This window comes from Neurospora tetraspora (assembly GCF_033439725.1).
Source record: "Neurospora tetraspora strain CBS 560.94 chromosome Unknown B0H65scaffold_10, whole genome shotgun sequence".
NCBI classification, from domain to species: domain Eukaryota; kingdom Fungi; phylum Ascomycota; class Sordariomycetes; order Sordariales; family Sordariaceae; genus Neurospora; species Neurospora tetraspora.
Genome location: NW_026944392.1, coordinates 755,725 through 771,642, shown reverse-complemented (window position 1 = coordinate 771,642; position 15,918 = coordinate 755,725). Strand labels below are relative to the sequence as shown.

General features: G+C 53.0%; 4 protein-coding genes and 1 non-coding gene across 5 annotated transcripts; 2 read left to right on the top strand and 3 right to left on the bottom strand.

Annotated features, from left to right (window-relative positions):
- Positions 1-788: 788 nt before the first annotated feature.
- Positions 789-2,020, bottom strand: B0H65DRAFT_78010 (uncharacterized protein). The gene has a single exon (XM_062831405.1). The coding sequence runs from the start codon at positions 1,727-1,729 to the stop codon at positions 1,073-1,075; it is 657 nt and encodes a 218-aa protein (XP_062676841.1). The 5' UTR covers positions 1,730-2,020; the 3' UTR covers positions 789-1,072.
- Positions 2,021-3,341: 1,321 nt separating this feature from the next.
- On the bottom strand, positions 3,342-5,601 carry B0H65DRAFT_566160 (nucleotide sugar dehydrogenase). The gene is made up of 3 exons (XM_062830312.1): positions 5,190-5,601; positions 4,682-5,130; positions 3,342-4,626 (listed from the first exon to the last, which is right to left on the bottom strand). The coding sequence occupies exons 1-3, from the start codon at positions 5,539-5,541 to the stop codon at positions 3,430-3,432; spliced, it is 1,998 nt and encodes a 665-aa protein (XP_062676840.1). The 5' UTR covers positions 5,542-5,601; the 3' UTR covers positions 3,342-3,429.
- A 1,849-nt stretch (positions 5,602-7,450) lies between these two features.
- Positions 7,451-9,361, top strand: B0H65DRAFT_77861 (concanavalin A-like lectin/glucanase domain-containing protein). Its single transcript, XM_062831403.1, has 4 exons — positions 7,451-7,749; positions 7,889-7,938; positions 8,007-8,407; positions 8,504-9,361. Exons 1-4 carry the CDS (start codon positions 7,590-7,592, stop codon positions 8,865-8,867), a joined length of 975 nt encoding a protein of 324 aa, XP_062676839.1. The 5' UTR covers positions 7,451-7,589; the 3' UTR covers positions 8,868-9,361.
- Positions 9,362-9,714: 353 nt separating this feature from the next.
- Positions 9,715-12,429, top strand: B0H65DRAFT_77873 (nucleotide-diphospho-sugar transferase). Its single transcript, XM_062831404.1, has 5 exons — positions 9,715-10,068; positions 10,130-10,261; positions 10,329-11,401; positions 11,563-11,756; positions 11,830-12,429. Exons 1-5 carry the CDS (start codon positions 9,934-9,936, stop codon positions 12,312-12,314), a joined length of 2,019 nt encoding a protein of 672 aa, XP_062676838.1. The 5' UTR covers positions 9,715-9,933; the 3' UTR covers positions 12,315-12,429.
- Positions 12,430-14,164: 1,735 nt separating this feature from the next.
- B0H65DRAFT_t468 lies at positions 14,165-14,236 on the bottom strand. The gene has a single exon. It is a non-coding gene; the product is annotated as a tRNA-Thr (tRNA).
- Positions 14,237-15,918: the final 1,682 nt, after the last annotated feature.

The following is a 15,918-nucleotide window of genomic DNA, read 5'->3' as shown; positions in this document are numbered from 1 at the left end:
TCCTACCGTCATTGTAGTGAAAGTGATGTTTGTGAATGTTGGCGGAAATGATGAAACTAGGGTTCGCTTCAGAGGCAACCCATTGGCTGTGCGAAGGATTCAATATTCTCGGGCCGGAAGGAGATGGTAAGAACAACAAAAGTTCACCACCGGAATGGCTGTTGGGATGACAAGGTCGCCAGGGAGACTTGCTGAGCCAACATCGATTTCGTTGACACGGCCTATGCTTCACTCTCGATATGCAAAAGCCGGAAAAGCAGGGACAGTGCTGACATACTAAAACCGGAGTTTATCACCTGGTAGGACTTCTTCCATACTTCGGGGATCTTCTGACGACGACACTATCAGGCCATGGTTTTTCGTTCGGCGTCCTGACTCACTGGAGTCCACCGTTCGTGTCCTGCGTCCTCCACATTGCCCTATACGTACCGCGTGTGTAGGACTCTTTTTGAGGGTGTGACAGGGCAGACAGGGGTGAGGACGACCCTGTCGCATCGGTCGCATCAAGCGCCACAAGTGTCCGGCAGCCTGGATGTACTGGATGGGCGGCCAGTCATCTCGACAAACCGCAATTCGTTCCCCGCAACCACCAGCATGTCATCACCATCTGCAAGTGATTAGCGGGAGTGAAAGCAGAGCCCGATTTGAGGACCGTATTCGAGAGGACAATTGATTAGTGCAATAGGTGCGATTTGATCCAAGTGCAAAAGCAGGTACAGGGCAAACGTGCAGCGAACCATTGCTGGCGCCGCGGGGGTCTTGCATTCTTGGAGAGCTCGGCCTACTGCAAAGGTCTGGGGCTGTGCTCTGCTGGATTGGTTCCAGCCCTAGAAGTAGGAGCGTTGAGAAGTGGGCGTTGCGTGGGAGGACTTGGCTGGGGCTGCCGTGGAGAACCTCAAGACACAGTGAAGGAGCTGAGCTTTTCCCCTTTGGGGCAGGCTGCGCACTCTCACCAATCTTGAATATTGATCATCAAGTCACTTGACAAGGACTGACTGGGTGATGTAATGAGCATGTCGTCGACCTTGGTAAACGGTTTTCGTCTTGATGGTATTCGACATGGGGTTACACCTCAGCCTCTATTCCAGAATGTTAGTTCCACGACAGTGTCAAAAGGGTCGCTGGAGTGGGCGTCTGCCAAACCGGCGTCTGCCAAGGCAACGTTGTGCCAGTCGCTTGATGGACCAAGCGCTGTGGCAGACGGTGCGAGAAGGAAGAGTGCTTTGGGGAAGTTGTATGTAGGAGTCTGGCGACGATGCCGTTCACGTTTCAGAACCAGCAAAAGGGGTACCAATCGAAGCGCTCGATGACCCGAAAGCATGTCCCTTTTTGGAAAGCAAAAGATTCCCAGTGCTATCTTTGACGGCTCCATCTTGGCACTTTTCGGCGACTTTTGCTGGTACTTTGGGCTGGTGTATGGGCTTGTCGTACAAGACGATAATGATGGTACAAACACGCCAGCAAGGCTGACTTTCGCTCCCAGAGGGCATGAAATGATGTGGGCAACGACAGAATCGCCTAGCCTTGTCCAAGAAGGTCCTTGATGTGAGTTCCTCAGCCGCATGACCAAGCTCCAGGCAGCATTACGGAGGAGAGGGGAAGTGTGATCACACGGGGATTTGTCAGTGTCAAATGATGACCGAGGTGAAGATGTGGTAGTGGATTGCGTGTGAGCTTCGTATGTCACGGCTGAACAGAGAAAGGGCCAGCCCCTTGCATGCCTCTCCATTGTCCATCAGTCTCTGCTCAAAGAAGAAGGGGAGTACGGAACGGTGCGCATCAATGGGATGGGACTGGCCGCTCATGTTGGTCATTCCAGAAGCATCGCCTTCTTTCGGACCTCTTCTCGACCTTTTGTCGGATGCCATGATGGAGGCCAAAGGTACACCCTCTGGGTTAGGTGCAGGAGCTGATGAACTAGAAATAGGCAGGCGCCTATGTTCACCAGTCAGAAACCGGCTGGCCATTTGGAATCTGAAGCATGAAGGTTGAAACACCCAAGCCTTTAGCCTGCAGCGATGCAGGTCTGTAGCCGCGGACATGGGAGGTCGTCTTCTCTGGTCTCATATCCTAGCAGCCATGCAAGACGGTTGAGCTTTTTCCGACCTGCATACAGAACTCCGTCGAGATCATGCCTCAATGATGGACGGGGATATCGTCGAATCCTTCCGAAATTTCATGATGCAGGTCGACGAGGTTGAAAGGCTCGAGAGAGGCAGCCGGGACATGGGAACTTTTGGAGTAGCGCGTCTATTGCGCTTAATCGCTTGGTCCGCGCATGGTCACCACCGGGGTTAGCCGCCAACCCGTGGATGGTCGCAGTAGCAGTGTACGTAGCAGTCGTCTCGATTGGGAACGCCGCGGCGTGTCTTTATTGCGATATTGTTCGGGGTGTGTGTAGCAACGGCAAGGCTGCGGTACTGCGCCGTGGTCTAGACTTTTTGATTCTGTGGTCTCGAGTTAGTCCATGGCAGATTTCAGTATTCCACCTTGGTTGGCGTCGCAAGCTGAAAACGGCTGCATATTGTCGTGATTGACATTGAAAAAAACCTACGCGGCGACCAACAAACTCCCGGATGTTGGATAAAGAGACAAAGCAAGTAAAGTTGAAGGGAGCGGAAGGGATGGATGAAGCTTACACTTGCCTCTAGCCGATGGCTGTTGAGCTGTCGGATGTGCCTGGATGTGCCTAAATCGCGTTGGTTGTTGGCGGAAGGAGAGTTCGGACCGCTGCCGATCATGAAAATCCGTCACCTCGCCAATGTCCGTTGGTCGGAGCGGAAGAATGTGACCAGGTCACACAACAAACGAAGGCATCGAGATGGGAAGTCACCATTGCTGATAGTCGGTCCGAGTCGTCAGGCGTCACTGAGAGACGAAAGTGGTCTGCTCGCGACGCTCTTTCCCTGATGACGATCTGGTGATTTGGTGGGGTGGGGTGCTGGAGTGTTGTGTATTTTACACGGATTACGTACAAAGAACGATAAGAGCTTATCTGTGGCGAGAGTTTGATGTGTCGTCCAAGCGTTACGGTCACAAACATGTACTGGAAAGCGGAGTCTCTTTGCTCCCGGTCCGATCAACCCCTCACTTTCCCAATTTCATCAAAACTTGTCGCGGCATATGGAAGGAACAACGCAAATCAATTATTGGTTCGGAATGAGAACGCAACGAATCGCTATTATAACCACCTAGGCAGAAGAATCCAATCCTCCAAATCCAATCCTTTCCTTCCTTCAAGAAACCCGTCTTGATATCATGAAAGCCGTCCAGTACCCTTGTCCCGTCCAATTGTATCCAAACCGAGGCCGATGAAGCCGTCGAACCAGACGCCAGAAACACCCAAACTCTTTATTACCCGTAATCTTTTCTGTATATCATCGATCCATTACTCGTCCCTAATTACCAACTTCCTTCAGTTCCGGAAAATCACTTGCCGATGCCGCGCACCTTGAAGCCAAGCGACTGGAGCTCAATGGCATCGACGACATTGCGGCCGTCAAACACCCATCGGGGCTCCTGCATGAGCGACGCGGCCTCAAACCAGTTGACTGGCTCCTGGCTGATTTCCTCCATCATTTGTGCCGCCAAACCAAAGATCTCGAATCCCTCAGCAGCACCCTCGGGCTTGAGTCTTCGGAGAGGGTCCTCGTCGGTGATGTTGAGGTCGCGCGCTACCATGGCCTCCAGCTCCAAGATGGCCATCTCGGTGAGCTTGCCGTTGACAAAGGTCTTGGTGATGGCCGGCTTAGACGGTGTCTTGACGCTTGCCTTTGTTCCAAGCTGAGAGCCGCGGAACTGCTTCCACTGGGTCAGGATGCACACAGCGCTGGCCTGCTTGACCGAGTCACGCCAGTTGGAGCAGATCTTGACGCGCTCCAGCTGAGCCTTGGTCAAGCCAATCTTCCCAATCTCCTCCATGATCTCGTCGGCAGCGCATCCCGGATCAAAGATGGCAATCTCCAACGGCATTTCCTCAGCCAGGCTCTTGATGATGTGCACAGCAATGCTGTTGCGCGTGTCGTTGGTGCCGTCCTTGAAGGCGAAGCCCAAAACGGAAATCTTCTTTCCACGCAGCGAACCGTTCAACTCCTTGACAACCCGGTGCACATATCTCTCACGCTGATACTCGTTGATCTTCAGGATACCCAGCCAGTAATCGGCAACAACGTCCAAGTGCAGCTCCCTCGCCAGGTACGACAGGTTGAGGATATCCTTCTCGAAGCATGAACCACCGAAACCCACACCTGCCTGGAGGAACTTGGGCCCGATTCGCGAATCCTGTCCAAGGGCCAGGCTGACATCGTCGACATCGGATCCCAGACCAATCTCCTCGCACATGGCACTGACAGCGTTCATGCTGCTAATACGCTGGGCCAGCATCGTGTTGGCGACAAGCTTCGACAGCTCGCTGCTGAAGGTGTTGACGGTAATGATACGTTCTTGAGGAACCCAGGCGGCATACACGTTCTTGAGACTCTCGGCCGCTTTCATTCCGGCCAAGGTGCGGGCACTGCCAATCAGGATGCGATCCGGGTGCATGAGGTTCTCGACGGCGGTACCCTCGGCAAGGAACTCGGGGTTCGATAGAATCTCAAAGTCGTCATTGGGGCGGTAGTATTTGAACTAGTCGTTGTTAGCACCCTGCCCGCAGTTCGGGCAACTCGATATGTCCACTCACAATATCTTGGATGACACGGGCTGTGCCGCATGGGACAGTGCTCTTCTCGACAATGATGGCTCCCTTCTTGGCGTGCTGCGCGACGGTCCTGCTAGCACTCTCCACCATGCTGATATCGGCCATCGACCCGGCTCCCAGACCATAGGTCTTGGTGGGTGTGTTGACGCAAATGAAGATGACATCAGCCACCTCGATGGCTTCGTTCACCTTGGTCGAGAATACCAGGTTGGGGCTGCGGGCGTCGAGCTTGAGCGATCTGGGAAGGCCCGGAATCTTCACCATGGTGTCCAAGGTGCCATCGCGAGCTGTCCTTACAACCTTCAACAAGCCATCTTCGTGGATTGGCAATTGGCTCGAGTTCCAAGCCGCAATTCGCTGCTCGTTCAGATCAACAACGTTGACCGTGATGTCTGGGTTGTGGTAGGCAATGACGGCAGCAGTTGGTCCACCTATGCGATCGAGGTTAGCAATCTTCTCTCTCAGAAACAACTCGGAGAGGTAAACATACCAACAAAGCCTGCGCCGACAAAGCAGATGCTCTTCACCGACTTGGTCACGGTAGGGAGCACCTCGGTCACGTCTACTCGTGGAGCAGTGTTGACCTTCTCAGTCTGAAACCTCACCTTGAGTTCTGGCGAGCCTGACCGTGTGCTAGGAGGTGAAGTGTTTGCGCTTTCTGGAGACCACGGATGGGCGGTCCACGAGCCTGGCGTCGAGGCCCCTGGGCTCAAAGCGGAAGCGAGCGAGTGGGTGCTGGGGAGTGATCTAGTAAGAGGGCCTGGTGATGGAGAAACCAAGGGCGACTGGGGGCCATCTCGGCGGGAGGAGCAACAGCAATTGTGAGTGTGGTTGGCGTCCATGTTGCCCCGATGTGCTGCTCTGCTGATCAAAGTGGAAAAGAGAGTGAAAAGAGGACTTGATACTTCTGTGTTGTCCGAATGTCTTGGAACGATGTGCTTTGCCCCCAAGGGTTACGGCTGTTAGGAGTGTCTCGGGGATATTGTTATATATCCTACGTCTAGAAGAGGTGCTCAAGTCTGTTCCCGATGCATTGAGCAATTATCTTCGCCATCTCCCGAGTGTTATAGCACCATGTCCCGGCTACGGCTTCTCGTCACAACATGATTTCTTCATGGGCGTGGCGCAGAAAGACCCGTCTGTGCCAGGGGTAACCCATGACAGAAGCCATCACGCATCCGGGTGTGGTCACAGTCCATCAGCAGTCTGTCCGCTGTCCGCCTTCTCACCGGCACCATTGTTCCCTGCCGCTGGGTGGGATTACCCATGACTAACCCATGCTGGAATGGGGCCAGAAAAAGTGCCAAGCTCACTTATTCCCTCGGGCATCGACTTCGTGTCACCACTTTCTGAACACCGACAGAACCGGCACCTTGGACTGGTCCCCGAGCCTGATTCCCATTCGTCTCTTTCCCCAGGTACGGATTTCGCTTGGGGATAGTTGTTTCAGCACGATAAAGTGGGGGATCTTCACCACTGGGCATGGGTGTCCGCAATAAGGACAAGTATCCACCGTGATGAATTGAATACCGCAGTAGGTACTCTCTCGACGATCCGGCACAGAAGCAACCAGCATGTTGCTCCCGAATTTGCAAATGATCGGAGTATAGACACACCTTGCTAACTCTCTCAGCTGTCCCCACTTTACTGGCACCTTCCTTTCCTGCGCTTAGCTTTCTCTTGCGCAAGGTTAAATGCGGTGAGCCCTACCGCTATCGGCCAGTCATTGATGATGACTGTCACAGGCAAATCAAACTTGACCAGACGTTCGTTGTTGCGCGTCGTGGATAAGGCGAAGATGGGCACTTGTGGCTTAAGCCCACTCAAGCCAAACTCGTGCATCTGAAGGCTGATCGCAATGCAGTCGAGATGGAGGCTTTTCTTCAGTCTGGGCTCCGTCGCCAACCCGCAAAACGGTCTGGGGCCTGGGCTCCGTTGCCAACCCGCAAAACAGTCCGGCCGGAGTTTGTTTCTTTGGGCTGTCCCCAGATAAGGGGATCGGCGGCGGCTCTAACATGGGTTTGGACGGGCTAGCAGGGGCCACTGATGCCAGCAGCCTGGGCGGCCCCGTGACGCCCTGCGCATTGCGGATTAGCGCGTGCTTGGCCCGAGCTTGGCCACGATTGTGCCTTACCAGCTCGTTAGAGTGGCCCCCGGGACCAGCCAGTGCAGCCACCGCGGAGCTGTCACCAGTGGAGGTGCTGATCATACTCGGTTCGGGACATCCATGACTCGGCAAAGGGCCCTGACAGAGCAACCCTGCTTCACATCATCTACAAACGCGATAAACTCAGGAGATTAGCGATGGCGGAGAAGGAGGAGGCAGGCAGTGGGAAGGGAAAAACTGCGGAATTCCGTCCGTTGTCTGTTTGCTATCCCCGTCCACTGTCCCCTGACCGCCACCGTCAACCAACCGCCAACAAACCTAACCGCCAACCGCAAGTAAACCATGGGCCGACAATGGGATTCACCCACGACGCTGCGATTCTCCCATGCGCCAGACGCGTGGGAGCTGAAATGGTTTGTGACGCAGCCAAGGCACCGTGTCACGGCCGCTCCCGGGCTTCTTTGTTGCCCATGGTCGCAGATCGCAAGAAATACGAAGGGATAACGGAGACGGCAATCCTACGGGTACAGGACATGCTGGCGTGTCAGAGCTTTCCGGTTTTCTCGAAACATGCGATGCAGATCCGTGTGGCAGTACAGACGCGGGTTTGTGCTGCTCCAAACGACGCCTCCCTCGTTTTCTTTCGTTACCCAGAACTTGCTGTCTCATATCACATCGTCCATTAATCCCGACTTCGACATTACATACGCCGCGGGGAAAACTTCGACTCACTGAAAGCACTCAGCTCTCGATACATTGTTCCAGACCCAGTCTGCAAATGCAATGGCGGCGCTAACTTTCCAACCACGTCCTCGCTTGTCGGTATTAGCACGTCTAGCAGTGCTGCTAGCTGTCGGCCTGTGGGGCCAGACCACTGCCGGAGCCTACGATACCACGGTTTGCGGGCGAACGGCCTACACGATACCTTCCAACAACATGACCTGTATGTCACCGCTCTTCATTCAGCACTCACTCAATAGTCCTCAGTTCCAGTCAGCCACAGCGCGAGTCTAGTCAGGCACGCCATACTTGTTTCGTCCAGTTCATACACCTAACCTTCACTCGCGAAAAACAACTCACAGTCAACGCCGATGCCTGGAACCCTGACGTCAAAGGATTTCAATGTATATCCGTAAGTCGATGACGCCTTCTGGGCCCCTTTTTTAGTTTGTCTTACTTCCGACTGACATTTTTCTTCAGGTCCAAGACTCACCGCCTGCTTTTGCCGCGACCTGGTCGTGGTCGTCGAACCCGGGGATGGTCCACTCCTACCCCCACGTCAAGCTGATGGCTCCAGGTCTGCCGACACCCTTGTCAAACATCTCGGCATTGGTCCTCTCCGCCCAATGGTCCATGGGTCCGGGGCCGACGCCTCGCCCGGCGCTGGTAGTCGACCATGACGGCCTGGCCAACCACGGCACATCTGCCAATGTGGCGTTCGACCTCTTCCTTGATCGTAATGTCGCAAACGCACGCAGTGAGCAGACTGCAGAGACCGAGGTCATGATCTGGGTGGGGAGGTTTGGCTATGCCGAACCACTCGGGTTCGATGCGAATATGGAGAAGACGTGCTTCACCCAGACTGTCGGGGATGCAGAGTTGTAAGTTTTGCAAATCATCCGAGAAGCGGCCGGTCAAGGCAGCATCGTCCCGGTTGACGGATGAGAAAGAAAACTCTAACCGAACTTTGTACCCAGTGTCTTGTATCAGGGCCAGAATGAGAGAGGTACCGATGTGCTGAGCTGGGTAGCGACGGCCAATCACACAAACTTTGCGGCGGAGGTGTCGCCGTTGTTGCAATTTCTATGGCGCAAAGGCCTGGTATCAGCCGGATCCCATCTCGGCTTGGTGGAATTTGGGTCGGAGGCGTACCATTCAGATGGCATCGTCACCTTCGCTGCATCGGAGTTCGATATGCACCTGGTTACCGGCGCGGCTCCGAACCTCGCAGTCGGCGACCTCCCCGCAGAGTGTTCTCGGGCGGCATCCACCAATCCTCCACAATGGCTGTTGTCTAGCGCGTCGGTTGTGAGCGCTACTCTACTCTATCTGATATCCTAGCCAAGACAGCCCTTTAACGGTGCAAATGTGTCATTTTTGCGCCCCCCAGAAGATACCAGCAGTACTTGGTAAGTGGTTGGCGATTTGGTGGTATTGAGGTATCTGCATGGTAAAAAAAGGTATCCTGCAGGCGAAGGGAACCACCGATTAGCTCTACATCCCTGCGGCGCTAAAATGACACATTTGCACCCTTAAAGGGATTAACCTAATACCCACACCACACCGTTCGACTCGGAGCCTTGGCCGGAGCCTTGGCGAGGGTACCTGCAGCAAGCGCAGCAAAATCTGAGTTGCCCCAGCCCGTTTACAGGCCATGGGGAAGACCACGGCGGAGTTTGGATTTAGTCCTGGGAATGTCCTGGGAATTTAGGGCAGTTGCATGCTCTGGACGCGCCTCTCAAGCCCCATCACGAGGCTTTAATATCAAGCATCCCGGTATCAAATTTCACATCAAACAGCTACATTGCATTTCTTTCCCTTCTCTCATTTGCTTCAAGGTCGGATGTAACTAGCACGGAGTGGGTGGGAGGCTCGTTGCCCCAGGTACACCGTATGGGACTCACCGCCCCTGGCCATGAAGGTACTTACCCTAACTTTAACTTCTCACTCCCCCCACATGGACGGGATCTTGCGAGGTCGGGATCTTGGGGTGTCTGTCCCCTATCGCAAGTGATCGTCGCCACTGACCCCGACTAGCTCAGGTACCCTGGTCGATCCCCCTGGTCTTGAGCCTCATGGCTTGCCGCTTGTCTTTCTCTAGTGATGGACTCACCGATGTCTTTGGGTGGGCGTGTGTGGGCGTGTGGCTTTTGTTGATGTGACTTTTCTTTTCTTCTTCGCTTGTGCAGATGCCGGGAACGGCATGCAGGGCCCCTAGGATGGCTCCCAAAACTTCCCTTTATATGACTCCTTCGACGAGTGTTCGTAAGTCTCGGATTGTCTTTCTTCTTCAGAGTTCACGATCTTCAAGACACAAGCCCTAAACGGTCTTGGGCAGTGCAGACAGATCATCCTTTCCCTTCTTTCCATTCCATCCAGATCATCTCGATCTCTTTAGCCACACATCATGGCGCCGCCTCATGCTGAAGATACCAGGCCCACACTCGTGGCTGGTAACAGGAACAGCTATCTCACAGATCCCTTCCAAGATCCTTCTTCGGACAGCGCATCATCTCAAGGGCCTTCGAGGAGACCTTCTAGTGTAAGTGCAACAACACCACGAGTTTATGTTTTGCAGATGTTGATGACTGACCTTTTCAAAGGAAAATCCTCCCTCGCCTGTTGTTACAGCACCGCCTGCGGTTCCTGCCCCTGTGGTTCCTGCTTCCGATCGTGCTCCTCCGGTTCCTGTTGCCCATCCTCCTCCCCAGATACAACTACCTGTCGATGATATTGTAAGGGAACACCCCACGTTGTGCTTTGGTCTCACAAGGAGTACAGCAGCTAACCTTGAGTAAACAGACTCCTGCCCCCGCTGCTCCTCCAGCAGGAGATGTTCCTCAACAAGAGTTTAATGAGAAGACCGGTGGTGTCTTGAGCCCTGCTGGCGATGTCGAGCAGGGCCGGGCTGCCGCTGCCCCTGCCGGCGCCGATCCGGAGAAGTCCGACTCGCCGCCCCGCAAGAGCAGAAATCCCTTCAAGCGCGGCTATGGGGCCTTCCGGGACACCTACTGCCCCAAGGAAGAGCCAGGTCTCGTCTTCCCTACCGGGCCCAGTGACGAGGAGAAGCTCAGCTACGTGCACACCAACCGTATCCCCCTCTACATCTTCGGCATCATCTCCTTCCTGACCCTCTCGGCGGGTATGTGGCTCTTCGCCATTTGCACCCCCATCTTCTCCTGGTACGGCGTCTTCGTCGGCTTCCTCAACATCTACCTCATCATCTCCTACCTCGTCGGTGTCGTCGGTCGCGACTGGGACTACGATGGCCACAAGCAAATCGTTGAGCAATTCCCCATCAACGATGAGACCGCCCCCACTGTCGACGTCTACCTCCCCTGCTGCTCCGAGCCCCTTGAGATTTTGGAGAACACCTACAAGCACGTCATCAAGCTCGACTGGCCCGCCGCCAAGATGAAGGTCTATGTCCTCGACGATAGCGCTTCGGATGCCGTTCGTACGCTCGCTGAATCATACGGATTCAACTACATCGTTCGTGACGACCGCCCCCGTCTTCGCAAGGCTGGCAACCTCCGCTGGGCTTTCTCTCGCACTCAGGGTGACTACTTCGCCATCTTCGACGCTGATTTCTGCCCTCGTCCGGACTTCCTCAGGGAGCTCGTCGTTGAGCACATGGCCGATGACAAGACCGCTATCGTTCAAAGCCCGCAGTACTTCAGGGTCACTGATGACCAGACTTGGGTTGAGCAGGGCGCTGGAGCTACCCAGGAGCTTTTCTACCGTGTCGTTCAGGTCAACAGAAACAAGTGGGGTGCCTCGATTTGCGTCGGCAGTAATGCCGTGTACAGGCGCGCCGCGTTGGAGGAAGTCGGCGGTACTGCTGAAATTGGTTTCTCTGAGGATGTGCATACTGGGTAAGTTTCTTTTTCATCAAAGGGTTGGGCAGACCTCGAGTGAGACATGCACCCCGTATCCCGTATACGGCGCGGCGGGTGTGTGACCTCTCGAGTCTCTCAAACCCTTCCCCCGTGCCTCACCCCTGCATGGAACTGCTCGCTAACCACCAGTAAAACAGATTTGGCGCTGTCGATCGCGGCTGGAAGGTCAAGTACGTCCCGCTCTGCTTGGCTACCGGTATCTGCCCCAACACTCCGCGCTCCTTCTTCTCGCAGCAGATGCGCTGGGCTCGCGGTTCCACCACTCTCTTGACCACCAAGCACTTCTGGACTTCCAAGTTGAACTTTATGCAGAAGTTGTGCTATCTCTGTGGTACGTACCCCTGCCCTGCCTTAGCCCCCTTCCCAACCAACCACAGTTGGCTAACCCAAACCGTCTACTGCAGGTCTCCTCTACTACTCCGCCGTCTCCCTCGGCATCTTCATCTCCCCCATCCCCGGTACCCTCCTCCTCGCCTTCCGCCCCAAGTACTTCAAGTACTACAACCTCGCCTTCGCCATCCCCTCCATCATCTACGGCGCCGTCCTTTTTAGGTTTTGGGCCAAGGCCAAGTACGGCTTCAACGTCCAGCACATCATGGTCGTGCAGTCGTACGCCTACCTGACCGCCATCAAGGACCGTCTCTTCGGCATCGAGCTCCTCTGGGCTGCGTCCGGAGACAAGAAGGCCCATAAGAGCAACAAGTATCTCCATATGCGCATGCTGTGCACCTTCTGGACCATTTGCAATGTTGGTGGTATGACCGCTGCGGTGATTTACCGGGTCGGGTTTCACCATATGGAGTGGTACAACACGCTGCCGTTGATCATTTTGTCGACGTATAACTTGTACATCAGCCATTACTTTATCTTTGCTTCTTGGAAGTGGTAGGCTGCTTCCGGGCCCAAGCAGGATAGGTAGGAATGGAATGGGGATGGGTTTTTTTCACTTCTTTTTGGGCCGGACCTTTGCAAAGGTCGTTAGAAGGCTCAGTTTGGGAATAACTTTTGGATACCTACAACTGGATGTCGGTGACATCTAGATCGGTTTTTGGTTTTGGATACGGGTCACAGGGTCACCCGGGTCACACGGAAAGACATGGGGACATCAATGGGATACAATGGATGTACGAGAACGAACTTTGATGGACTTGATGGATGGAATGTCTGCTGAAGCAATGGAGGAGGAGGTCAAGGGCTGGATCTGGATCCCCCCCTCAAAATTTGACATGCATGAAGGACGAGATGATGGATCACAGGATTGGATATCGATACCTACCTACTATACATAAGACTTAATGAACGAATTACCTAATACCTCAATCTCGTCTCCGCATCCCCTGGCTCATGCATGATGTTAGATGTGAAAAAGATTCACTCAATCATTCATTCAATCAAGAGAGAAAAGCCCTCTCCAAGACATCGAGGGCTTGTCCCGAGCCTGCTCAGAGTCAGAGCCTTCGGTTCAGGGCCTGTTCGTTCAGAACGATGCCCGGCCCCAAGTCACGCGAGCCACGGTTCATGCGACAAGGTCACTAGTGGTGCAGAACGACACTACTCAGATGGGCTAATGTGAAGATGCACTCAATCATTCAACCAAGCGAGAAAATATGATACACATTCATCATTTAGTCTAACTTTCAGCTTGTCTGCGGCGCCCTCTTTTGGTCGCCCCTAAAAATCGATAGTTCGACCCGTGCGTGCCAAGTCGTCCTTTGCCACCTTACGTACATTCCAAATAGATTCAATAGCGTCGCGCGCGATGGTTAGCCGCCAATGTTTTGCTGGGAGCTGAAATGGGTTAATGTTATTGCCGGCAGGCATCAGGGCAGTTCGAGGTGGATGGTCTAGACTTTTAGACTTTTTAACTTTTTCAGCCCTGCGTGAACCCATGATCCCTCCCATCAACCCAAGAGCAACTTTTACCCAAAGGCACATGGACACCTTGCTCCGTTTTGACTTCCCATCTCCAGATGACATTCAGCCAGAGCCTAAGGGGACGGTAATATCCGTCTGGTATCAATACCATCCGTTTTGTAGTGGAAATCACCAAGCTCGTTGTTCGAGAGTCACAACCTGAGACATCGCCAATGTTGTGTGCGAGATTGTTCGTCGAGGAATTATTCCGCCGTCACATTCGCAAGCATTTCAAGATTCAGTCTATCTAACGGATCCAGGCTCACGGGTCCGGTCCGGTTTAAGAAAACATGACAGGTCTCGTCTGTCCTGCATCTATCTGATTTTGGTTCACAATTTTTAGAGGTACCTTTCGTTCTTTAATCGTGACATCTTTCCTGTCTGTCGGTTTACATGGACAATGAATGAGCTTACTTACGAATGTGGATTCACTAACAGCAAAAAAAAAAAAAAAAAAGAGTCACGACTCCATGGCATGCATCACCAGATTGTTACGATCCAATCAAGGATCCCTTATGTAAGCTAGATCAGATAGAACCAACGGGACCAATCAGGTAGGACCCGAAGGAAGGACCCGAAGGCCCGGGTCCTTAGGCCGGGTCCACGGGTCCGGATTGACGGGTCCATGAAGGCCAGTATATAAGACGGCCTCCCCAGGCCTCTTGAATACCGGCTCTTCAGCAAGCAATAGCTTCTACAATCAATCAGTACCTTTCGGCTTTTACTACCGTTGTTCTACCTATCCCAGCGATATACTCCTGTGCTTGTAACGGTTCGTCACACAGATGGACAGCAAAAAAGGGAAGATCATTAGGCATTGAAAAATGCCCACAGCCAGAATCGAACTGACGACCTCATCATTACTAGTGATGCGCTCTACCACTGAGCCATGCGGGCGGGTTTTTGCTTTGCTTTGATGGTTATCCTGGTCTGGAAGTTGGGCTTTTATTTTAGCGCTTCTTCTCCACCGGGTCTGGAGCCAGCCACCACTACTTCCCCATAAACTCATAAAGGGCGACACGAGTAATAATGAGAAGTACAGTTGTAGGTAGTCATCAAACCAGGTCGGTCGACAAGACAAACTTGGGTAAAGAGTTCAAGTTTTCACATGGTAATGACATTGTATTTTCCATGCATGACATCATGTTCAAGTGGCCGTTTTGCTTCTCTCCAAACTCATAATTCTGCTTCTTCTTCTTCTTCTTCTTCTGGTAGAGGGTGCTAAGACTGAGAGAAGTAAGCAAGTGAGACTTGCAGGGCTGGTCAGACCGAGGCATGAGCTGAAGCAGATCACTCATGATCTTCATTGAAACGGAACTTTGCAGAATCAGTGGAAGGAAGTATACAGTGCTTTACGGTCGCCAAGTTTTTCTCAGGGTACATGGCTGGAATTGGCCGAGTAGGTATGTTCATGTTCATGTTCGATACGAGGGATATCTAGATGGACATGAGAAACTAAAAGACCGACCGGGCAGGTTTATGTGATGAGATAAGAGACTACATTGTCGATCACGCTCATAATATGTGTAGACGTAATGTTAGGAAGATGATGTGGGTAGCTGGTGGTTGGAGTGATGAGATAGTTCTTGGACCGACCGATACGAGTTGGCTGCAGTGAGAGTGTGATTAGAATGATATGAGTGGGATTTTGACTTGGTCCATGAAGATCTTTCACACTTTGCTACTCTCTAAGGTATCTACGAAACTCGAGAGTTGAAGTCAAGAATGAGAGATATGCCGCTGACGAAAGAGGCGCCTGGCTCAACCGGACATGGCGGGTACCTGAAGTTCTCGTTGCTTTTTCTTCCCGTTGTTGATCTTCACCCCTTTTCCTTTTCCTTTTCCTTTTCCTTTTCTTCTTCCTTTTCGCTGCCCTGTGTGTGGTGGACGATCGATGCATGTGAAAGTGGCATCTCCTTCCTCCTCCTATCATCGGACCTCCATTTGTTGACGAGTTGTCGACAATCTGGCGTCGAGGGTGTTGTGAACTCATCACAACCAATCGGAAAGTGATCGACGTTTGTGGCTTGCTGAGGCTGGCGGTGAGATGTCTTCGGTTCGGTTCGGTCGTGGGCGGTCGCCAGGTCGGCGAAGTGAGTCGGTACCTGACTGGGTTGGTACCTGAGCTGAGCTGAGCTGAATGAGCATGCTCGCGAGTGAGATAAGGTACCGATGCCTGAATGTGATTGCACAATTCGGTAAGGGGTGCAGTTGGATGCGATTCGTCAATTGCCATTGCAGGTTTACATGAAGATCATCGAGTGTTTGACGCCGACATGAAGGTTGAAGATCGAGATTCTTGGTATCTCACACTCCTTTCTTGGCATGTAGTTGGTTCTTTATCATCACCGGGTGCTGAACTTTTCACGGGTGCAGCGAGATTACCATTCTCTATCTCTGTTCCTGAGGATTGCTGTTCAGTTGAGGATCGCAATTAACGACGCTTCAAATGTCGGCGCCAAGCCGGAAACTTTATGTTGGTTTATCTTCATTCTGCCCGCGATGAGTGATTATATTGCTACATTGCCTCGCATCTCTTTACTTCTCCATTCTCCGACGCAAAGTTTGTCCATCCCCCG

Coding starts and splice junctions, on each gene's coding strand:
- B0H65DRAFT_78010 (XM_062831405.1), bottom strand. CDS start 1,729: ATGGAGAGGCATGCAAGGGGCTGGCCCTTTCTCTGTTCAGCCGTGACA.
- B0H65DRAFT_566160 (XM_062830312.1), bottom strand. CDS start 5,541: ATGGACGCCAACCACACTCACAATTGCTGTTGCTCCTCCCGCCGAGAT. Junction 5,131..5,189: donor TGTCGGCGCAGGCTTTGTTG/GTATGTTTACCT, acceptor TCGATCGCATAG/GTGGACCAACTGCTGCCGTC. Junction 4,627..4,681: donor CCCGTGTCATCCAAGATATT/GTGAGTGGACAT, acceptor AACAACGACTAG/TTCAAATACTACCGCCCCAA.
- B0H65DRAFT_77861 (XM_062831403.1), top strand. CDS start 7,590: ATGGCGGCGCTAACTTTCCAACCACGTCCTCGCTTGTCGGTATTAGCA. Junction 7,939..8,006: donor AAGGATTTCAATGTATATCC/GTAAGTCGATGA, acceptor ATTTTTCTTCAG/GTCCAAGACTCACCGCCTGC. Junction 8,408..8,503: donor ACTGTCGGGGATGCAGAGTT/GTAAGTTTTGCA, acceptor CTTTGTACCCAG/TGTCTTGTATCAGGGCCAGA.
- B0H65DRAFT_77873 (XM_062831404.1), top strand. CDS start 9,934: ATGGCGCCGCCTCATGCTGAAGATACCAGGCCCACACTCGTGGCTGGT. Junction 10,069..10,129: donor CTTCGAGGAGACCTTCTAGT/GTAAGTGCAACA, acceptor ACCTTTTCAAAG/GAAAATCCTCCCTCGCCTGT. Junction 10,262..10,328: donor AACTACCTGTCGATGATATT/GTAAGGGAACAC, acceptor TTGAGTAAACAG/ACTCCTGCCCCCGCTGCTCC.